General features: G+C 38.1%; 1 protein-coding gene across 13 annotated transcripts in view; it reads right to left on the bottom strand.

Moving 5' to 3' along the window:
* The window catches only part of NEO1 (neogenin 1), a 258,499-nt gene that overhangs the window by 35,285 nt on the left and 198,711 nt on the right, over positions 1-24,503 (bottom strand). For 10 of the 13 annotated variants that reach the window (XR_004973933.1, XM_036348445.1, XM_036348476.1 and 7 more), the window contains 8 exons: positions 23,279-23,328; positions 22,178-22,325; positions 18,930-19,040; positions 17,716-17,910; positions 13,533-13,628; positions 3,718-3,941; positions 3,497-3,635; positions 1,477-1,584 (listed from right to left, as the gene is read on the bottom strand). Coding sequence is in view for 12 of the 13 variants with exons in the window: in XM_036348445.1 (XP_036204338.1) it covers positions 1,477-1,584; positions 3,497-3,635; positions 3,718-3,941; positions 13,533-13,628; positions 17,716-17,910; positions 18,930-19,040; positions 22,178-22,325; positions 23,279-23,328 (1,071 nt within the window). In the remaining variant the exon portion in view is untranslated. The remainder of the gene's footprint in view (positions 1-1,476; positions 1,585-3,496; positions 3,636-3,717; positions 3,942-13,532; positions 13,629-17,715; positions 17,911-18,929; positions 19,041-22,177; positions 22,326-23,278; positions 23,329-24,503) is intronic. The other 3 variants (XM_036348454.1, XM_036348459.1, XM_036348467.1) reach the window with 2 other exon arrangements.

The raw sequence follows: 24,503 nt of genomic DNA, 5'->3' as shown, positions 1-24,503 counted from the left end.
GTTATTATCTGTATCAGCAGCTGAAGTAATAAAATGAATAAAAGATAGAAAATACATGGTTAAATACCCTCAGAAACTAAGAAATCATATAAGGAAAATAATCCAATCTCTTCAACATGTTAATTTTTAAATAATGTACCTAGGTCTACAATTAAAATAATGTGGTTTTGAAAAGCAATAGTGGCCTACAATGCTGTTTTAGCTCTCACCGATGTGATTTCCTAGGAGAAAAACTCCTGGGAGATGGGCAGCAACCTTTGTTAATTTCTCCCAGATTTGCGGGGGAAGTCACCCCAAACGTCACCTGACAACTTCCACCAGAGGGCACTCAATCTCAGTGGCTGAGGCAGAGAGACCCACAACCACAAGCCTACCCATCCAGTGCATTATTCCTGGGCTTTAAAGGCAAAGTACAATGCAATCAATGCAAGTCAAGTCATGCTTGATTCTTTTATGAAAGAAGCAAATTCAAAAACCTAAAAAGGTGACAAAAAAAAGCCCAGGAATTTATGGAAAGGAGTTTCTATAGAAAGCTGAAGCAGAACAATGCTTTCAGTTTTCTTAGGCCGCCCTATTCACACCAAAGAACTTCAGAAGGCAAACTTCTGTTCCTCACACCATATATCAGGGGTCCTCAAACTATGGCCCGCGGGCCACATGCAAATACAAATATTGTATTTGTTCCTGTTTTGTTTTTTTACTTCAAAATAAGGTATGTGCAGTGTGCATAGGAATTAGTTCATAGTTTTTTTTAAAACTATAGTCCGGCCCTCCAACGGTCTGAGGGACAGTGAACTGGCCCCGTTTAAAAAGTTTGAGGACCCCTGGCATATATCCTTGGGCAGAGGTCCCAAGGGGAATATTTAACAGCTAAATCCCTTTCCTCCTTGACAAGGCTGAAAAGGGCACAATGTTTATTGTGGAAGGGTCTCCTCCTCTGGAAGCCCAAGGAAATATTCCAGATCCCTCCAAAGGCCTAGGCCAATTCAAACTAACTCTAGTTGTAAAACCACAGGAACTAAAGTAAAGTAGCAGGCCTGGAGGGGGGGGAAAGGAATTAAAAGTCTAATGGGCTTTAGGGTAAAAGAGATGAATCCCTGTTTATTGGGAATAACCTTATAGAATTAGGCAGGGTTTTTAAAGCAGGTCATGTAGTCAGAGACAGAGAAGAACAGCTTTTCTGAAGAAAATAAGTATGTCATAAGGTATCACTACATCCAAAGACTGTCTGTCTAGCATAACCCATGCCCATCAGACTTTCAAAGTGAGTTAGAACAATTAGCTGGCGACTTATTCTTATGTTCCTGTGGGCAAATAGCAGCATCCCCCTGCTCCACTTTTTGTGACCATCATGACTCATAGCACCTTGTAAATGACCAAGCCAGCCTTCAGACTCCCACTTCTCCCAACACAGAACTCCCCTGGAGTGTTCTGCCCAGCAGTAACAGGGACAGACACACATTCAAAGCATCTTACCTGTAATTTTGCCATTGGCTTCAGAGGGAGGTTGCCAATTTACAATTATGGTCCTAGGTTTTCCCTCTTTACTTACAACTGTCACATCCTTGGGTGGAGAAGTAGGAACTACAAAATAACAATACTTTTAATAATTCCTGTCCATTTCAATTTTATTCACCATTTCCTCAACCCTTTCCATTTATAAGTCACAATCAAGGGTATAAAGCAAAAAAGATAAAGCCTCCTGACTTCAAAGAACTTATAGTCTATCTATAAATAGCTCCAATAAAAAGAATATGGAAAATATCAGAGAGAATACCACACTATAAAGATAAGAATTGGCATCTTGGCTGGGGCCAGGGATATATATCGTAAGTAGATAGGGAAATAAAAAAGGCAAGTACCTAATATATGCCAGGCATTTTAAAAGTGATTTTTCACTTCATGTTTATGGCAACTTGAAAGGTAGTTACCATTATCCCATCAAGATAATGTCTTAGCACATCAAGACACTGAAAATGAGAAAAGTTATGTAATTTTCCCAAGATGACGTTCTTCTCTAATCTGGATTATTTTGTTAGGATATTTTTAAATGTAAAATAATTTTCTCTCTCACCTATAGTTGCCTCTCCAAACCAAATGTTTGAAAACCCCAAATTCCTTCAAAGAACACATGATTTATAAACTGATGTTTATTATTTAAAGTTTGCAAATATTTGAGCTTATTGCTCTGAAATGTAAAGCTCTTTATGTAACAGAAAAAAACAATAAAATAAAAATGACTGCATTTCTTGTTTCCATGTTATGGCTGAAAACTTTTAATGTACTAGTAGGGAAATGAGCAAATTAAGAACATCCTTAAATTTTCTCTTCCTACAGTGTTAGACTCCTCCTAGCATAAAAATGGAAGAAAGCCTGGTGAAATGCAAACATCCTAAGGAAATACATAATGTCATTTATTAGCTAATGGGTTGGAATTAAAGCAAAAAGATATTTTTTTAAAACTGGCCAAGAAAGCAAACTCAAGGTGCATGTAAGCTTTTGTGCACTGTATTTCTCGCTCTCCAAATCCAAACCCTTTTCTCTGTAGGATGTACAACCCACTTACTGTTCAGAAGACAAAAACATTAGGGACAAGCCTTCTGGGGAGATACTACACCTCCATTTTTTCATTATTTATATACAGGAGAGTAAAAAAATAGGAGGCTGGAATAGATAGAGACTACCAATAGTTACACATGACTTCATGCTGGGAAAGTATAAGAAGCAGAAGTGTAGGCCTACAGGTAAGCAAAAACCAAACAGAATCTCAAACCTGGAGGGCTTGCTTTCCCCTTAATTTGCTTTTTTGGCTTTTCTCTTTCAGACAAAAACCCTAAGGATACTCCAGTGAGAGATTTTACAAAGACACTAATTGGTTTGCAAGAGAGCTACTGGTAAGTGCTAGACTCCACAAGCAGCACTGCAGCTGCTTGGTGACGGGCAGGCTGCTTCATCTTTTCTTTCTCAAGTTTACCTGGATAGCAGGACTAATGACAAGAACCCCTCCCATTCGCACAGTGCTTTATAACAGCCTATGCTTTCCCATCTGCTCCTTGTTCACCCTAACAAGAACCCTGTAAAGTAGGAAAGGCAGAGGTTCTATCACCCCTCTTTTATAGGTGGAAGAAACAGATTTAGAGAGGCTGAATGACTCGCTTATGATCACACTCAGTAGATGGCTGACCTGGGATTGAACTCAAGTCTCTTGATTCCTAAAATTTAATATGCTTTGTATTATATCATCCTGTTACTGTTCTTGTACAATGATTAAAAAACCATAATTCATTAGCTGAAAAATCAAACATTGAACTCCAGCTGTAGTTGCTCACTGAATTCGGTAAATACATTCACATACTCAATTCTTTCCCTGGTTAATAAAAGGAGGTGATAAGTCTCATGATTTGAAATGTGGCACAACATTAGCAGGAACTTCCACTGACTTTCGTATCTTGCAGAGAAGAAATGCCATATGACCTAAGGTTCTGACAACACATACCTAATTCAAAGGTAGTCCCATGGGCTGTCATACTCCATGTGCTTGATCTTCGACCTTTGGTCACCATCACAGAGAATTCATAGAGTGTATTTGCTTTTAAACCAGTCACCAAGTAACTCAAAGTCGTTGCATTTGCATTCTGGAAATATATGATTCAAGAACTTTAGATTGAGGAAATATCCATAGTTAGCTTTTCTTACCCAGACCATATGTGCCAGTACCTTATACTTGGTGTTTGCTGGGATGTTGGTTTTCCATCGGACTGTGTAGTACCGAGAGTCTGTAATCTTCTGGTGTTTGGGCAGTGAATTGTCCGCCCACGTAATCCTTATGGTATCATGACTCAGAATGGAAGCCTGGACTCCCACTGGTGGCATCATGGGAGTGGGATCTGGCACTGGAGTGTATGGAGCATTAATAACAAATAAATCAACCTCAGAAGTGTCTGGGTAAAAAGTAATTAAAAAGGGAAGTGGCATTTAACAGAAACAAAAATAAAAGGGAAATGCAGGGTAATATAATGGAATGAAAGGTGAGAAATGAAGAAAGAGAAAGAGAATCCAGAGTTAATAAATAACCACCATTCATTTAAAAGAATATTTCCACTTGTGTTCTTTCAGGAAAATGTCTAGAAAAATACTAATTAATCATGCATTCTCTACTGTATTCTGTAGGTATATTAAAATTAGATAATCCAGTGATTGTACCAACATATTCATACTTGGATTTTCTTTAAATTACTTGAAAATTCTACTTTTGTCCAAACAAAATCATAAAAAGATAAAAATTGCTTTTAAAATTAAGGGTATAATTTCTAAGCAAGTAACACAAAGTTCATACTCTGATTTGATATTCTAGTGACTGGCTGAGTTTTTGGGATATGGCTTATCAATGCAAATCACCAGACATGTAAAGGTGCTACTCTCAAAACCCGAGTCCTGAATGTCAGCCTGGCTGTGGTAATCAGGGTATCTGATAACCACACAGGGTTCAGTTTAGATCTGCTGATGTCCTGCTACACTTTTTCCAGTAGAGTCAGAGAACAATTGAATGATGAATCCCAATAAGTTATGGAAAATGCCATTGCTATGGATCCAACTGACACTGTCTTTATAACTTTAGAAACCAGAGTACTTATCTGACAGAAAGGAAAGTCTACTATTCTCATGTGCTCAACAAAACAGAGGCCAGAGAGTGACGTCAGAGGAATGGCAGCATAAGAGCACGTCTTTTCCTCTCCCCCTGACATTCCAACAAGTTAACCATCTATAATTCAACAAAAACATCCCTGATCAACATAGATGCACGCCTGAGAGACCCGCACACTGAAACACCTGAAGGTGGGCATTCGGAGATAAATGGGGAGATGAGAAGGGAGGAAAGTACAGACATAGACTACAGAGGCAGCCCTTCAGTGCAGGGGGGCAGCCCAGCAGGGCAATCTGCAAGCTGCAACTGGCTAGCAGGGAGCTACCAGTGGCCAGAGCTAATAGGGTCCGAGCTGTGCGTGCATTTCTGCAAGCCGCCAGGAGACAGAACAGTGACTGAGTTAGCAGACACGGGCCCAACAGAGCACGGACTAATAAGAACCCCTCCCATCTGCACAGTGCTTTGTAACAGCCTGTGCTTTCCCATCTGCTCCTTGTTTCACCCTAACAATAACCCTGTAAAGTAGGAGCATGTCTACTGCCCTCTGCTTCTTATACTTTCCCAGCATGAGGGGTGCATGGGCCAGACAAACAGAGGTCAGGGGTCACCATTACAGTGAGGGCAAAACAAACCCCATCCCCAAGCAGCACAGCTGAACTGTCCCAAGCTGCAGATCTCAAATCTGGGAGATCACAGAGGTAAAATCTTTCGATTCAGTGCCATCTATTGGAAGATAGTAGAAAGACCTTTTAGGAGACAAATGCACAAAGAAGGGCAGCAAATACCATGAAGAACCACTGAACAACGATGACCAGAAAGAAAATGAAAAATCCCCAGAAAGTAGGCTGTAACACATGGAATTATGTGACATAAATCAGCGGTTGCCAACCTCACGGGCCACCAGTGGTCTGTGGACTACCGGTTGGTGACTGCTGATATAAATGACAGAGATTTCAAGATTGCAGCTTTAAAAATACTCAACCAAATGCAAGAAAATACTGACAGGCAATTCAGTGCACTCAGAAAACAAACCAGTGAACAAAATGAGTATTTCTCCAAAGAAATTGAAACTTTCTATCAGAAATCGAATCTATCAGAATTTCTGGAAATGAAGCAGGCAATTAAGGAGATTGAGTAAACTGTTGAGCATAGAAAACAGAACCAACCAATTAGAGAAAAGAACTAGTAATATTGAAGACAGGAATCAAGAAATGCTGTAGAAGGAAGAAGAGAGAGATCTGAGAATAAAGAAAAACGAAAAAGCTCTACGAGACCTCTCGGATTCCATTGGAAAAAGTAACATCAGAATCATAGGCATGTGGAGGAGGAAGAAAGGGAGCAGGGAATGGAGAATCTATTAAAACAAATAGTGGACGAGAACCTCCCAAATCTATGGAAAGAACTAGATCCTTGAATCCAAGAAGCAAAAAGAACACCTAGTTACCTCAATCCAAAGAGGCCCTCTCCAAGGTACTTGGTAGTGAAGCTGTCAAAACTAATGACAAAGAAAAAATTCTCAAAGCAGCCAAGGAAAAGAAGAAAGTGACCTACAAAGGAAAACCCATCAGAATCTCATCTGACTTCTCAGCAGAAACTCTGTAAGACAGAATAGAGTAGAACCAAATATTCAAAAGTCTGAAAGAGAGAAATTACCTGCCACAAATAATATATCCAGCAAAATTATCGTTTAAATATGAAAGAGAAATGAGGATGTTCCAAGACATACAGAAGCTGAGGGATTTTATCACCAGAAAACCTCCATTGCAAGAAATACTCAAGTGAGTTATTCTATCTGAAACAAAGAACATAAGGTCACAACACTACAAGTAAGATAATAAAAAAACTTACAGGATAAATAGGGATAATTTGTGACAACAAAAACATACAAGAGGAAGGGAGAAAGGTCTGAACTGGCAAAGGAAGATGAAGATCAGATGCTCTCTAAAGGGAAAAAACTATGGTATATAAGCAACTTCATTTTTTATAAACCTAATGTCAACCACACACAAAAATCCCCCAAACAGGACATATAGCTTAAAAAAGAGAAAACAAGAGAAAAGATGAATGAAATACCACCAAACAAAAACAAAAAGATAGAAGCATAAATTAAAAGAACCAATGGAGGCACAGAACTACCAGAAATCAAAAGATAAAATAGCTATAAGAAATCCTCAAACAACAATAATTACCCTAAATGTTAATGGTCTGAATTTACCAGTAAAGAGGCACAGAGTAACAGAGTGGATCAAAACCCAAAACCCAAAACCCAAAACCCAACCATATGCTGCCCTCAAGAGACACATCTAAGCAGCAAAGACAAAGGTAGATTCAAAGTAAAGGGTGGAAATGATTCTCCAAGCAAATAACATCCACAAAAAAGCAGTTGTAGCCATACTTATATCTGACAAAACAGATTTCAAGATAATAAGAGAAAAAGATGGACACTTTATAATGATAAAGGGAACACTACATTAAGAAAACATAACACTTCTTAACATATATGCACCCAACAAAGAAGCACCGAAATATAATAAACAGCTACTCACAGACTATTCCATTGAAAACTCTAGATAGATCAGCCAATCAAAAAATCAATAAAGAAATATTGGCCTCAAATGAAACACTAGACCAAATGGACATAATTGACGTTTATAGAACATTTCATCACAGAACACCAGATATACATTCTTAGCATAATACTCTCCAGGTCCATCCATGCTGTTGCAAATAATAAGAGTTCTTTCTTTTTTACAGCTGTGTAGTATTTGATGTTAAGTGACATAAGCCAGCCAGAGAAATATAAGTATCACATGATCTCACTCATATGTGGAATCTAATGAACAAAATAAATGATGAACAAAATAGATCCAGAGACATAGAAACATCGAACAGACTGTCGAAGCTCAGAAGAAAGGCGGGGGCGGGTCGGTGGGTGGGAAGAGATCAACTAAAGAATAAGTATGCATTTATGCCTAACCCATGGACACAGACAATAGGGTGTGAAGGCCTCAGGTGGGGAGTGGGAGCAGGCTGGAAGAAGTCAATGGGGGAAAAAAGGGACATATATAATACTGTCAACAATAAAGATTAAAAAAAAAAGATTACACATTCTTCTCCAGGGCACATGGAACATTCTCAAGGATAGGTCGTATGTTGGGTCACAGAACTAGCATCAACAAATTAAAAAAGGCTGAAATTATACCAAGCATATTTTCCGACTACGATGCCTTGCAATTAGAAATCAACTGCAAAAAGAAGTAAAGAAACCCACAAATACATGGAGATTAAACAACATACTACTAAAAAACGACTGGGTTAAAGAAGTAAAAGATGAGATCAAAAGATATACAGATACAAACGAAAATGGTAAGACAACATATCAAAACCTCTGGGATGCAGTGAAAGCAGTAATAAGAGGGAAGTTTATATGGAGAAATCCCAACTAAACAACCCAACATCACATCTTAAAGTACTAGAAAAAAAAAAAAAAGAACAAAAGCAACCCAAAGATAGCAGAAAAAAGGAAATAATAAAAATTAGAGCAGAATTAAATGTAGAAAAGACTATACAAAAAAACAAGAAAACAAAGAGCTGATTCTTTGAAAAAGTTAAAATTGACAACCCCCCAGCTAGACTCACTAAGGAAATAAAAGGGAAAAGACCTATATAAACAAAATCAGAAATCAGAGAGAAGTCATCACAGACATCACAGATATACAAAGGATTATGAAAAACTTTATGCCACCAAATTCAATAACCTAGAAGAAATGGATAAGTTCCTAGAAATATATAACCTTCTTAGACTAAATCATGAAGAACTGGAAAATCTAAATAGTCCAATCAGCAGTGAGGAAATGAAAACAATCATCAAAAACCTCCCAAAAAACAAAAGTCCAGGACCAGATGGCCTCACCAGTGAATTCTACCAAGAGTTCAAAGAAGAAATAAAACCTATCCTTTTCACACTCTTCCAAAATATTAAAGAAGAGGCAAGGCCAATATAACCCTGATACCAAAACCTGGCAAAGATAACACACACAAAAACTACAGACTAATATCCCTAATAAATACAGATGCAAAAGTCCTAAACAAAATACAAGCAAATCAAATACAACAGTACATCCCAAAAATAATACATCACGATCAAGTGGGACTTATTCCAGGAGCAAAAGAATGGTTCAACATTTGCAAATCAATCAACATAATACACATAAACAAAATAAAGGATAAAAATCATATGATCTCATCAATAGATGCAGAAAAAGCATTTGATAAGATACAACATTCACTTATGATGAAAATACTTAATAAAATAGGAATAGAAGTAAAGTACCGCAACATAATAAAGCCCATATATGATAAACTGTCAGCCAATATCATACTCAATGGCAAAAAACTGAAAGCTTTTCCCCTAAGATCGGGAATAAGACAAGGATGTCCAGTCTCACTACTCTTATTCAACACTACAGGCCTGGTGCATGAATTCATGCACAGTTGGGTCTGGCCAGCCTGCGCTGATTGGGGCCAATTTGGGCCAGGCCGGCTGGGGGCAGAGGATGTGGGAGGTTGGCCGCTGGCCCCAACCCCGATCAGAGTTTGGGGGGGGAGGGGCGGGCTGATCGGGGTGGGGCCAGCCAGGGGGAGAGGCCGTGGGCGGTTGGCCGGCCAGCCCCACCCCTGATCGGAGTGGAGGAGGCTGATCAGGGCTGCAGTGCGTGTCAAAGCAACCAGTCATTCCGGAGTTCTGGTCACTTGGCTTTTATATAGATAGATAGTGCTAGAAGTCCTAATCAGAGCAATAAGGCAAGAGAAAGAAATAAAAGGCATTCAAATAGGGAAGGAAGAAGTCAAACTGTCACTTTTTGCAGATGACATGATGCTGTATATAGAAAACCCTAAAGACTCTACCAAAAAACTATTAGAAACAATAAACAAATATAGTCAAGTTGCAGGGTACAAAACCATTGTGCAAAAACCCATTGCCTTCCTGTATACTAACAACAAAATTTCAGAAAAAGAAATGGGAAAAAATAATTCCTCTTGCGATAGCAACCAAAAGAATAAAATACCTAAGAATAAACTTAACAAAAAATGTGAAAGACCTATATTCTGAAAATTACAAAGCATTATTAAAAGAGATTGAAAAGGATACAAGAAAATGGAAAAATATCCCTTGCTCATGGATTGGAAGAATCAACATAGTTAAAATGGCCATATTACCCAAAGCAATATACAGATTTAATGCAATCCCCATCAAAATTCCAATGTCATTTTTTAAAGAAATAGGATGAGAAATCATCAGATTTGTATGAAAATACAAAAGACCCTGAATAGCCAAAGCAATCCTGAGAAAAAAAGAATGAAGCACGCTACCTGGCTTCAAATTATACTACAGAGCTACAATAATCAAAACAGCATGGTATTGGCAGAGAAACAGAATCACAGATCAATGGAACAGAATAGAGAGGGAGAGCCCAGCTATGAAACTACAAGTATATGGGCAGATAATTTTCAACAAAGCAGCCAGAAACGCACACTGGAGTAAAGATTGTCTCTTCAATAAATGGTCTAGGAAAACTGGAAAGCCACATGCAAACGAGTGAAACTGGATTACAGGGTGTCCCCATGTACAAAAATTAATTCAAACAAAATGGATCAAAGACCTAAACATAAGACCCGAAACAATAAGTTACATAGAAGAAAATAGAGGTACCAAACTTATGGACCTGGGTCGTAGAGAATATTTTAAGAACTCGACCTCAAAGACAAGGGAAGTAAAGTAAAAAACAAATGAATGGGACTATATAAAACTAGAAAGCTTATGCACAGCAAAAGAAATGGACAACAAAACAAAGAGGCAGCCAACCAAACAGGAGATGATATTTGCAAACAGCAGCTCCAACGAAAGTTTAATTTCCAAAGTATATAAAGAACTCATAAAACTCAACACCAAACAATCCAATCAAAATGTGGGCAGAGGACCTGAAAATACACCTCTTCCAAGAAGACAAACAGCCAATAAATATAAGAAAAGATGTTCAACCTCACTGGCAATTAGGGAAATGCAAATCAAAACTACAATGAGATATCACCTTACACCTGTTAGAGTGGCCATTATCAATAAGACAAACCATAACAAGTGTTGGAGAGGTTGTGGAAAAAAGGGAACCCTCATCCACTCTGGTGGGAATGTAGACTAGTACAACCGCTACGCAAAGCAGTCTGGCGATTCCTCAAAAATTAAGAATAGAGCTACCATATGACCCAGCAATCCCTCTCCTGGGCATATACCCCCAAAACTCTAAATCAGGTATTCGCAAAGATATATGCACCCCTATGTTCATTGCAGCATTATTCATGGTGGCCAAGACATGGAAACAACCAAAGTGTCTTGCAATAGAGAATTGGATAAAGAAGATGTGGTAAATATACACCATGGAATACTACTCAGCCATAAAAAATAATGAAATAGCCCCATTTGCAACAACATGGATAGACCTTGAGAACACAATGCTAAGTGAAATAAGTCAGTCAGAAAAAGCTAAGAACCATAGTGATTTCACTCATATGTAGGATATAAAACTGAAATTTATGAACACAAACAGCAGTGTGGTGGCTGTCAGAGGGAAGGCAGTGAGGGGGAAAGAGGGTCCTAATACATGGTGACAGAAGATCTGACTTTGGGTGATGGGCACATGGTGCAATATACAGATCTTATAACATAGAAATCCACACATGAAACCTATCCAATATAATAAAAGCTTAGGTGGTGTCATGTGACATCGTCACAAGATGGTCACCATAAGATGGCCAGCAGGGGAGGGCAGTTGGGGGTGAGATCAGGCCTGCAGGGTAGGGCAGTGGGAGCAAGATCAGGCCTGCAGAGGAGGGCAGTTGGAGGCAAGATCAGGCTGGTAGGGGAGGGCAGTTGCAGGCGACCAGACTGGCAGGGGAGGGCAGTTGAGGGCCATCAGGCCTGCAGGGGAATGGTTAGGGGGCAATCAGGCTGGCATGCAGAAGCAGTTAGGGACAATAAGGCAGGTAGGCAGGCGAGTGGTTAGAAGCCAGCAGTCCTGGATTGTGAGAGGGATGTCCGACTGCCAGTTTAGGCCTGATCCCTAAACGGGCAGTCAGACATCCCCCAAGAGGCCCCAGATCAGAGAGCGCGCGCAGGCTGGGCTGAGAGACACCCCCCCCTCCGTGCACAAATTTCATGCACCAGGCCTCTAGTATGTTCATGTTGATCCATGTCAACCCAATCAATTTAATAAATAAATACATACATATATTCAGAGGCCAGAACAAGCACAAAGGCACCGAATTACACAAGCCCAGGTCAATATAGCAGGATCTGTTTGGGCTTTCCCAACTCTTCGGTCAGTTTTTCTAAGTATACACACACTGATTTATTTAAGTTAAGGTTTTAAAATGGGCTTCCCACATGGTTATTGTGATTAGCCTTTCCTATTAACTCAAAATTTGAAAAGGCCTGGGCCTTGTTTATAAATAATTGCCAAGCTAAAGTAATAGTCTCCATATGTGCATTTCCTACACAATGAGGACTAAAAATAACAGAGGAACAGCATGCATTATAAACAAGGGCTTTGTTCAAAGATTAGGGCACATACCACCAGTTACAGAAAATGTACTTGGTGTGCAAATATCATTAAGACTTCTTCGAGAAAAATTTTTATTTGTAATAACTCTTGCAAAAAATAGCTAGGTTATCTGTGTTAGGAACATTTCCCTGTGTATTTCTAAAAAGAAGTAATATATTTTTAAGTCATAAATAAGGAAATAATTTCAAATTTCCTTTTTTTCTATTGTAGGCTGAGTTAAGAAAGTAGCAAATAACTTATTTAATATTTTTTTAAATCTTGCTTTTTACCCTTTATGAAAAGTTATTTTTAAAGAAGTTATAAATTATAAGTGCACAGGACAGAAGACAGGACAGACGACCATCCATGTAGTCATGATGTTGGTCTTTTTAAGTAAAAGCACAAAAAAAGGGAGACAGAGATGGGCTTTTTAAAAAGAATAATGCCACATTTGTAGTACTATGCAAAGTATCCAGAAGACATAGCAGGCAAAACAGATTCACAATTCTGGGAAACAAATGAAAAAGAGTACTTCTGTAAGTGACAAAATTCTTTGATTTTTCAGTACCCATGAGAAAAATTTACAACTCTAATGTATTACTTTAGATAAATGTATTACTTTTATAAACTTTCTCATTCAGATCTAAATTAGATGTTTTATATAGCTATAGAAACGTTACATTATTTGGATAATCCTTTAAAGATATTTTAATTAAATTACAAAAATAAATATTTGGTCTCTTTAGTAATAAATATATAGTTGATCAAATGGATAATACATCTGACTTTATACTCTTTATATAAAGCTTATGAAAAGCACATACAAAAATACTTCCCCAACCAACTCGGTTGTCTAAAAAAGAAAATGCTGAAAATGTATCAGTCATATACATTTACTGCTACCATCAGTAACCTATATCATTCCTCCAGAGATATGGAGATATTTTTGTTTTTTTACTCATTTTAGTTATAAGTCACATAACCTGAAGATGAAAAATCACTTTTAATTCTCTCACAATTATGCTTTTGAGATCCCAACACATCAAAAACATGTTTTACATATCTACATAAAATTATTTACGTAACAGGATTGTTAATAGTGTCTAAAAAGTAAAACAGGAATTAACAGAATATTCCATATCGAAAGCCCATATTCCTTTTTGAAGCCTGTACCCTAAATTGCCATATTCTTTTCCTTCCACTGACACCGAGGGGTAGGCTTCATGCCAAGATTCTACTTAAGCTGATGGAAAAAAAGCCAAAGACCAGGGATGGACAGGATACCTTACCTGTATGAGGTCTGGTCACAGCACTCTCATATAGCGGGATGCCTTCACCCACATTGTTAAATGCTTTCAAGGTAATCACATAATGAGAGCTGGGATCTGAAGGAAAGAAACGTCAAAACACTTAAAATTCTCACTACAGAATTTTAAAAGTTCATGGGTGACTGTATGTGATCTTAACTGCAGAGGAAATCAGGAGGGAAGATTTAAGAAATTTTTATGTGAGATTATTTTGAGGTGTGGCGAGATGTGAGATGGCTGTATACACAGTACAGCAGTCCCCATAGGAGACATGTTCCAAGACCCCCAGTGGATGTCTGAAACCAAGTATAGTATCAAACCCTATATATACTATGTTTTTTCCTATGCATACATACTTATGATAAAATTTAATTTATAAATTAGGCACAGTAAGAGATTAACAACAATAACAATAAAATAGAGTAATTGTAACAATGTACTGTAATAATAATAAATGTTATGTAAATGTGGTTCCCTTCTCTGCCTCTGATAACCAATCTGATGACTGAGATGGCTAAGTGACTAACAAGCAGGTGGCATACTCAGCATGGTTGTGTCCGGGAGGGAGACAGAGGGGGATGGCTTGAGATTTCATCACACTAGTAAAAATGATGTGCAATTTAAAACTGATTATAAACTGTTTACTTCTGTCAGCAGTTGTTGACAGAAAGTTCACTTTCTATCCACTGTTGCAGGGTAGAAAAACTGTCTGGAGTTATTACCAGAAGTGAGGTTGGCTGTGCTTAAATTCTCTCTTGAGTTAGTACCAGGAGTGAGTGTAGCTGTGCCTGAATTATCTCTTGCCCTCAACTAATGGATGGTTTAGTGATGTTATTATATAGTGTGGGGCTTGGATTAGAATGAGTAAATAGGACTTTCATGTGTTGAAAGCCCATAGATAAAGTTTGAAATTAAACAAACCCCTTTCCTTCTCAGAAAGGGGACAGCAACTACAATAGACAAGGTAGAGAAGTAGGAGAAAAACTGTTAACTCAGAAACTGCTGCATGTCTTTAACTCTTGGGAGTGGGGACTCCAAATCTGGGAACTGCCTAACCTCATCTAGCCCTCATGTAGACTTCTTGGCAGAATAAGATATGGCCCAGGATTACGACTGGCTTGGAGGTGATGCTGCAGAAAATGTGACTGAAAGAAACACTTCCAGGGGACCATGTAAAATGCTGCTAGTTAGACTCTATGAAAAGAGTGGGTATGAAATAGTTAGAATATCATTCATTTTCCTATTTGCTGAGGTAAATTAGGATGACTCTACTTCATAACATTCCTGATTCAGGCAAAATTTAGGATGGGTAACTTCAAAAGTCCAGTCAGAAATGAAAACTTGAGCCCTGGCCTGTGTGACTCAGTGGTTAGGGCATCAGCCTGCGTACCAAAGGGCAAGTATTTGGGTTTAAAGGCACTTGGTCTCCCAATGGCAGAAAGAATTGACAATAAATGGAATCAACAAGACTCAGTACTTGATTGGTGAGAAAAGATGACATGGTAGATGATAAAGTCCTTCACAGAGACTGGGGACAGAGACAGAGCAACCATGGTATAAATTTTCAAGCCCACATTCTATTCCCACTCTTCGCTCTCTCCCTATGTGCTTTCACTCATTTCCTTAGCTTGGGTTAGCATGTATGTGCCATCAAATGAAAAATCATATTTCTAGGCCAGACCTTTCTTCTGATCACCAAACCTTTAGGTTAAACTTTCTGGCATCTCCACTTGGATGTCTCAAATCTCTCTCTCTCCCCCCACTTCAGATCTATCCCTGTGTTTCTACTTCATAAATAGCACTTCTATGCTCCCTGCTGCTCAAGTCAGAAACCTGAAAGTTATTAAGACCTCTCTCCCCCTCCTTCCCTGTTATGCAAATAATCAAGTCTTGTTGATTATACCCACTTGCCTCTCCACCACTGCCTTAATCTGCATGCTCCATCTCTCAGTTCACTGAGCACTTTGTGCCTAACATTGGGCCTTAACATGTGCAGCTGTTCTCTATAATAGGGACACAGGCCACCTTTCTTCTTTACCTAGAGAATGCCTACTCATTTTAAAGGACTCATCCCTTTAAAACTGGATTAGTGTCTCTAGTTACACCCCATTTCTCTTCCTCAGCAATCTAAACGATTTCCATTATTTAAAAATTATATTATTTCTAATAATTGGGACCATGTTTGGTTGATTCTCTGCTCAATCTTTAACACAGTGTCTGGGATACTGTAGGTATTCATTAAATATTTGCTGATTAATCGGAAGATTTGTGGGAAAAGACACTAACTTTAATTTTGATTAAGTTATGATAGCATATGGGCTATATCCCAGTGCAGATACCCAGTAAGGAGATGTTTATATGAACCTGAAACTCAGGTGAGAGTTCTAGTTTGCTTAATAAATGAATTCCTAAATGTACTTTATTCTGACTTTCTTCTTTTGATCAACATTATATGCATCTTAGATCTATCAGTGTTGAGTTATACAGCTCAAGCTCATTTTACTTTATGCCAAATTAAATCCTGAAATCAGGTAGTATGGGTCTTCTAAACTTAATTCTTCATTTTATTGTTTAAATAATGTTTGTATTTATTTCAGAGAGAGAAGAAGGGAGAGGGAGAGAGAAATATTGATCAGCTGCTTCCTGCATGCTCCCTACTGGGGATAAGGCCTGCAACCAGTGCATGTGCCCTGATTGGGAATCGAACCAGTGACCTCGGGGTACACGGGACAGTGTTCAACCAACTGAGCCACACCAGCAAGGGCTTATTCTTCAGTTTCAAAACATGTTTGACTATTCCAGTAATTTTGATCTTTCATATAAATTTTAGAATAAGTTTACCAATTTCTACAAAAAATTGTATTGGGATTTGATGTAGGATTGCATTAGGGAGAATGCAATTTTAATGCAAATTTCCAACTGCTTACTGTTAGAGTATGGAAATAGGACTATTTTTGTACCTTGTGACCTTGCTAAACTTACTTATAGTTTTAGTAGCCAGGATTTTCTATGAGTCAGTAGAATGCTCAAATATTGATTTCTAAATACCATTTTCCATAAAAGAAACTAGGGTTCCTTGGAGAAATGGCTGATTCAAGGGCTAAGGCTAGGAAATACCAGGGTCTGAAACATCTTGTCAGATGGACAGAGGAACCAGTTATAGGAGATTCCCACTGGCCATTCTTTCACTGTGAAAGAGGAGGAAAGCTTTTCCTTACTAAAGAATGCTAATACATGTAGAGGAAATAATGGGATTACGAAATCACCACTTGTGAAACAACATAGTGATAACAATTACTAAAGATACTAAAACTAGTAAGTGAAAGTTTGATGAGAAATAAAATATTTACAAAGACTCATGGTATCTCTCCCCTATAAGGTACTTAGTAATTATGAAGAGAAAAATAATAACTTTATAGTAGAGAAATGAGGCAGGGACCATTTAAATCAAGTGATTAAAGTTAACATCACTAGTGACAGGCTCTTCTGTGCCTCCTCTCCTAAGATGAAGCACTGACAAGATCACACTGTGTCTATGCTCTGCCTCCCAGAAGAACGTCAGCTGAATGTATGAGGAAATATTAGACAAGTCTAAACTGAGGGACATTCTACAAAATATAATGGTCTATACTTTTCAAAAATGTCATAGTCATTAAAGTAAAAAAATACTGAGGAACTGTTCTATATCAAAGAAAACTAATGAGACACAATAACAAAATGCAACATGTGATCCTGGACAACATGTGATGCCTTCTTTTATTATAAAGGACATTAATGAGACAACTGGTAAAATATCAATGAAGTCTACAGATACTGCGTCAGTGTTAATTTGCTGATTTTGATCATTGTACAATGGTTATGTTAGCAAATGTCCTCGTTTTTACGAAATGCACATTAAAGTATTAGTTGGTAGAGAGGCATCATGTCTCAACTTACTCTCAAATGGTTCAGAGGGAAAACAAGTGCATATAGGAAGATACAGACTGATAAAGCACATGTGGAAAAATGTTAACCTTTGGGGAGCTGAGTGAAGGATTAACAGGAATTCTTTGGACTATTTTTCTAAGTTTTTTTTATAAAAATAAAATTATTACACAATAAAAACGCAAAAAAAAAAAAAAAAGCATTCACAACTACAATTACTTCCTTTACTGAGCATACACACCCAGATTTTCGATGGTGTAATAGCGCTGTTTATAGTCCACTTTGATGGTCTGGGCGTGCGGGCTGCCAATGCCATAACCAATGGCATAACCTCTGACCACAATGTTCTGGTTCTCTGGAGGAGTCCAGCTTACTACGATGCTAGTGACAAGTGGGCGGACATGAAGAGAACTAGGTACTTCAGGAACACGAGTTTCTGGGAAGGAAATTAGAAAGGCAAGATGAGGTTTATCTTCCGTTAGGATATTTCATCACCTTTGGGGAATGGTTTTCAATCTCCTGCTAAGTTATTTGGGGCTAAGTTTTTCCATTATGCCCAAGAATTCAAAGAGAATATGTATATATAGTAAAGTACGTCCAATGGATTCTAAGAAGAAAACAAAAGCCAAACAGCAGCTTGAAATACTAGACACTGTAATATTAATTTGGGAGGGAAGACAAAGTAATCCAAGAACCTCTGTCCAATAGAGAAAAACAAATAAATTGACTTTCAATAGTTAACCATTCCTCTTGGTCTCACATTTGATTCCCAACTTACCAGGCAGAAACACCAACTAAGTAGAAGCCTGGTGCCAACAGGTAGTTAAGTATCACATTATAGCAACAGTATTAATTATTTACTCCCCTAAGTAATATGGTAAGTCAGAAAATATGAATAGAACCACAAATTGACTTAAATGGTGGGAGACCAAGAGGCCTAAGAGGTGGCAATTTACAGTATTTTTCAAGGCATAAATTGCTATCTTAATTTAAAAAATAGTAAAACAAGAGTTAGAATAGGACCCTTTTGTCTTCCAAGTACAGCACCTGTTTTTGATAAAGGTACATACACACACCCATATGGACTTACTCATTGAATAAACAGGTGAGAAAAAGGGCAAAGTGTCTAGAATGAAGGGAAAAGGGAGACTAATGAAACATAAACATGATTCATGCGGCTCAGCCTTCCATTTTAGATCATCCACATACTTAATGGCCTTGGTGAAAAACAGACTTAAGGCACCTGTACCTTTTTATTGGTTTTGGTTCTACTTAAAGACAGTTATCTAAAAGCCACAAGGGAGGGCCGAAATCCATGAAACTTGCTTTATTACAGGAATGACAGTAGTATATATTAAAATTCACATATTAAAGCACTATATACCACAAATCTGTGGCTTTCCAGTTAGGCTCAATTGACTATAATTAGTACCTTGTCTGTGCCATTGTTCTTACCATCTAAGTCACTTTCAAAAGTTTCAGCAGACAGCCAGTCAGTAGCCGGGCCTGTGCCATTTACTGTTAGAGCAGCCACTCGAAAATTATATTCAGTCCCCCGATCCAGACCTGAGACCCAAATGACAAAAAAAGACAAGTTGAAACAACAGATTTGGAAAAAAAAATACCAACAATCTCATTAAAGCAAATATCTCATCCACCAACTCAATATGCAGCTACTACCTTGATAAAATTTTAGTTAAAGTTAATACAAAACAAGAAATACATAAGTATAGAACAGAGGAGCTCCCACCTCTAACGTAGAGGCTGAAGTCCACACAATCCAAGAAGGAAAGAGAAATCAGTAAAGCTCTCAGGAGGTAATAGGGTTTTTTTTTTGTGTTTGTTTTTTAAAAGAGCTTGAAGGCATTTTAGAAATCATTTAATACAATCCTTTCATTTTATTAAGGAAGCTAAGGCCAAAAAAGAGGCCAAGGATAATGAGTTATAACAAGGAACAAAGTCCATTGGTCTCAGAAGACACCGAAGACAAGAAAAGAATGCAAGATGTAACTCCTACCATGTTACCTCTGTTCTCTGAGTCACGCCATAATCACAGAGAAAAACTTTAAACGTTAACATGGCCTAGAAAGCTATTTCTCAACAGCCTACCAACACATAAGTATACAATATAAATAAAAATGAAATTATGCCTTTCTATTATGCAACCTTCTATATTTAATATAACCTAATAAAGTACATGAATTATCAATGAATCAAAGATCCACATGTAAAAGTCTACCCTACAAAGTAGAGCAAGAGTCAATAATATGGTCAGATATTCATGAATTCATTTTTTTCGTTTTTATTGTGTTAAAATACACATAAATTTTTCCATTTTAGCCATTTTCAAGTATACAGTTCACATGTATACATTTGTAGAGCACTTAAATAAGGGGTCCTCAAACTTTAAACAGGGGGCCAGTTCACTGTCCCCCAGACCGTTGGAGGGCCAGACTATAGTTTAAAAAAAACTATGAACAAATTCCTATGCACACTGCACATATCTTATTTTGAAGTAAAAAAACAAAATGGGAACAAATACAGTATTTGTATTTGCATGTGGCCCGCGGGCCATAGTTTGAGGACCCCTGACTTAAATATTAGATGTTGTGATAGGTCTTACTAGGGTTATGAAAAATTATCCTACCTCTCCATATCTAAATATTGGGATCTTTGGCCAGCAACACAGTACAGAAATTGAGAGAGAGCTTGGCCAGGATAAGCCCTGGCTCAGTTAATCAATCCTGTCACAGGGTGTGAGAGGAGAGATGGGAGGTTCTGTTCTCTGCAGATCATCTTATTTGCCCACAAGAAAGCAAGAAGCAAAATAGAATGAGAAGCAAAATGGCTCGGCCCAAGTCACTTTACCTCCCTGCCTACATGAACCAGAAAGAGCCAGAGTGACTATACATGTACTTACAACTATTTTTTAAAAATATATATTTTATTGATTTTTTACAGAGAGGAAGGGAGAGGGAGAGGGATAGAGAGCTAGAAACATCAATGAGAGAGAAACATCGATCAGCTGCCTCCTGCACACTCCCTACTGGGTATGTGTCCGCAACCAGGGTACATGCCCTTGACCGGAATCGAACCTGGGACCCTTGAGTCTGAAGGCCGACGCTCTATCCACCGAGCCAAACCGGTCAGGGCAACTTACAACTATTAACAGACAACAATCTGGTCTCCTAGCAAACATGGCTCAACTGAGGTTCTGAAAGAATTCAACCGATCAGATTACTATGCCTTTGGGAAGAGTCAGAATGTAAGAGAGTGACTTAGCAAGTGAGTGAGAGTGCATAAAAGCATGTGCAAGGGAGACCCACATGTAAAATGGTTAAGAGTTCCTCTCCCCCAAAGTAACCAACAGAGTTCAAAGACTAAAACTAAGGTACACAAATCATATTATGGCTGACTACGTTAAGTGCTATAAGTGGTACAAAAAGAAGAAACAACAATTACTTCTGGCTAAAACTTAATCATGTTGGTTATTGTTCAATACAGGATCCTGGTAATCCATATTATTCTCTAATATTTATCAAACTTCAAAGTAATGTTTCAAGAGAGCAAAGATGTCCATTTTTGTTCACCATTATATGCCCAGTGCTAGCCCACACTAATAAAAACTCAATAAGGTCTGTTAAACAAATGAACCAATCTAAATATGATTTTAAAATGCAAGAATTTTCTTGATGAAGAAAAATCTGGCCCTAGCCGGTTTGGCTCAGAACATCAGCCGGCAGACTGAAAGGTCCCGGGTTCAATTCCGGTCAAGGGCACGTACCTTGGTTGTTGGTTCAATCCCTGGCCTTGGTCGGGGCATGTGCAGGAGGCAAGCAATTGATGTGTCTTTCTACATCGATGTTTCTCTCCCCTCCCTTCCACTCTCTCTAAAAAATCAATGGAAAAATATCCTCAAGTGAGGATTAACAAAAAAACAACAAAAAAAGAAAAATCGATTTTTACCATGAAAATGGTATTTTCCTTATATATCAAATGTTGAATTGGAAAAAAATGAATAGTCCCCTCATGGGCAAGGACTGTACTCTATTTTTATGTTATTGGCAACAAGAACAATGCCTGGTATACAGTAAATATCTGCTATTAAATATTCAAAGTAAAACCCTACAGATGGAAACTGTTATTTAACTGTATCTGGAGTAAAATCAGAAACTGACTTTTAAGAACATCTGTGAGGAATTTTACAGTAATGTTCCTTCAGTGAGATTTCTCAGCAGCACTCACGGCTGTTTACTTTCTGCAGAAAGGAGAAGACTGACTCCATGGAGACAAACATTCACCTTCTATTTTGAAAGGAGTCAGTCTCATCTATGAGATGAGGGGCAAGGAGAAAAGCTTGCTGGATTACTAGAGTACACTTTCACTTTCTGTACACTCTGCTAACAACTAGACTGTGCAGACTGTTTATATAGCTTTGTTTTAACTTTTTTTCAGATTATAAAAAAACTACATATATCATAAAGCATACAGAAAAACACAAGGAAATAAAACTAAAATATAATCTCATTCAGAAATGGCAGAATGTGTAAGAGTGTTTTCAATTAATTTTTATCAAGTATTTACAAATCCTTTTGAACCATTTTAACTTTGTACAAGACAACAGCTCTAAGCAGTAATCAGACAAGCTCGGTGTCTAGGGCAGATACATCTCCCGACTTTTGCCTATGTGCAGAGGAACTCACCTTCAATCAGCTGAGACAGCTGGGTCCCAGGCACCAACGTCTCAGTGACATCACTCTTTCGGGAGGCCTTTCTGTAGCGAATCTTGTAGCCAGTAATTTGCCCATTTTGTGTGGCTAGAGGAGGTGGCTGCCAGTGAATCATAATACTCTAGAAAGGATAAGTTTATGGGGAAAAGACCAAATATGTTAAAATCTTGGTCCTAACTATTTTATGCATTATCCCAAATTCTGTGCAAAGAGAAGGAACATAAAGCCAGTAGGGTGATTAGAGTTTTACTAAGTTACTTAATAATCACTCAAAAATACTTATTAACTCCCCTCCCCCTCCCCCCGCCATGACCAAAGTGGGGTATATTTGTTGGCATATACTCTGGGCCTTTGATCTCCTGGGTGTTTTGCCAGAATGAAGACGAAAGTCTCAAAAAAGTTTTCAGAAGAAAACGTAAGGTCAGAGACTCATGAATTAGGCAGTAAACTATTGTTAGGTGTAAGGTTCTCTTCCCATCTCAATTGTGGAACAGCTGAACTCAGATAATATCTGTCTAAAACTCTTCCAAAAGGGGATAATTAATTAGCAGCTAGTTGTTTTTTAAGGAAAAGGAGTCCAATAGTACTTTTTGAAAGGACTGAACATGTCAGAAGTCTATGTAGCCCAGGGCTCTGGGCCTTCCGAGAGGTGTACATGCCGTAAGTGTACAGTGAATGTGACTCAGAGAGATGGTTTCAGCATCTGCAAACATCAGAAATATTCACACTGGGCTCATCTCACAGGACTAAGGAACTATGGTATCATAAACGACTTCCTTCCTTCTACCTAATCACCAAGGTTCTGGGCTGTTAAGATCTAGATTGTAATAATTTACATGATAGCAATATGTTTTCAGAAAGGTTGAAATAATTTTGGTATCAGAGAAAGGCAGTAAAGTTAAACAGAATAAACTGAAGTTGGTTTCTAAACCCAGCTTTACTGGCAAGTATAATATCTAGGTCACCTTATTTCCTGATAATGATTGTTTTGATATAGGATCTCCCTCTCTATAAGCCCTTCTGAGTTTTAATAATATACCAGTAAAAATGAACAACGACAATAAAAAGTTTTACCTTTGAATTCCTCACTTCTAAGGACAGATTCTGAGGAGCAGCACTGGGAACTGGACAGGCAAAAAAAAAAAAAAAAAAGTTTTTTTTGTTTTTGTTTTTTATCACCCATCATTTGACTCTTCTTGGCTGGACTTTACACAAATGCACATCTCAAACACTGACTATGCAACCTGGAGGTCAAAATGCAGCTGTCGGTGCCCTTGTGTTGATAGTAGTATGTGGATAAGGTGTGGTCATATTTGATTCATTAAAAAAAATGAAACACCTTCATATACATACACCCATACCCAAGTCAGATTGTGCTTTTGGGAAGTCAGGTAATTATTTCGAGAATGTGACTGACTCTAAACTTTTCTAGACCTCAGATACATTCTGAACCTTCAACATACTCTTTTGATCATTCTTGGTGATAGCATAGCTTTATTTTGGGGAAGAACCATAAATCTTCTGGAAACAAGTCTAACGAATATGGAAAGTAAATGAAGTGGGTAATGTCATTATGAGTCCAAAATGGGACAGACATAAATCAGTGAGCTTGGCTTTCTAGGTAAGTTCCAAAACTGGTTTTGAAGGCAGTTCTTAAGTAAAACAGAGATATTTAGGAAATGACAGCTTCAGTAAGGTGACCACCTGGCTTCCCAAGATAACTGTATAGCAGAAACACTCATTTAGATGTGAAAAGTTTGACTGTTGCTTAAACAAATTGTTGCACAACTTTAGTTCCTCACATATTAGAACATAAGACAGGGGTATCTCACACCTTATGGTCCACACACCCTCCAGCATTCCCCTTTGTAGTAACTAAAGCAAGCAAAGAGAATTCAAGTAATCCTATTGGATTTCCTCTCTGCACACAAAATGCTGACTTTAAGATCTTCTCTCCTAATCCATCTATGGAATCTTCTCTCGCCCTTTCTCTGACATTTGGTGACCAGGTATGTAACTCAGTGCCCAATGTGCTATAGGCTTCTGGAGGACAGAGACTATTCTTGCTCAATATTGTATCTTGTACAAAGTGCATCAGGCCTCAACCCTCAAAGGGTCTCGTGTAGGACTTGGGCACCTGTGCTTGGAAAGAAGGCCATGAATGCTTCCAACCTCTTCCTGTTAAGAAATTCTGACTTAGCTACAGAGGCCCCCAAAGTAGTTGCTATTGCAGTGTCTTCTTCTTTCTTTCTTCTCTCTCTCTCTCTCTCTCTCTCTCTCTCTCTCTCTCTCTCTCTCT

The sequence above is a fragment of the Myotis myotis genome, unplaced genomic scaffold (genome assembly GCF_014108235.1).
Source record: "Myotis myotis isolate mMyoMyo1 unplaced genomic scaffold, mMyoMyo1.p scaffold_m19_p_1, whole genome shotgun sequence".
In the NCBI taxonomy this organism is placed as follows: domain Eukaryota; kingdom Metazoa; phylum Chordata; class Mammalia; order Chiroptera; family Vespertilionidae; genus Myotis; species Myotis myotis.
This window is presented reverse-complemented; position numbering and strand designations above follow the sequence as displayed.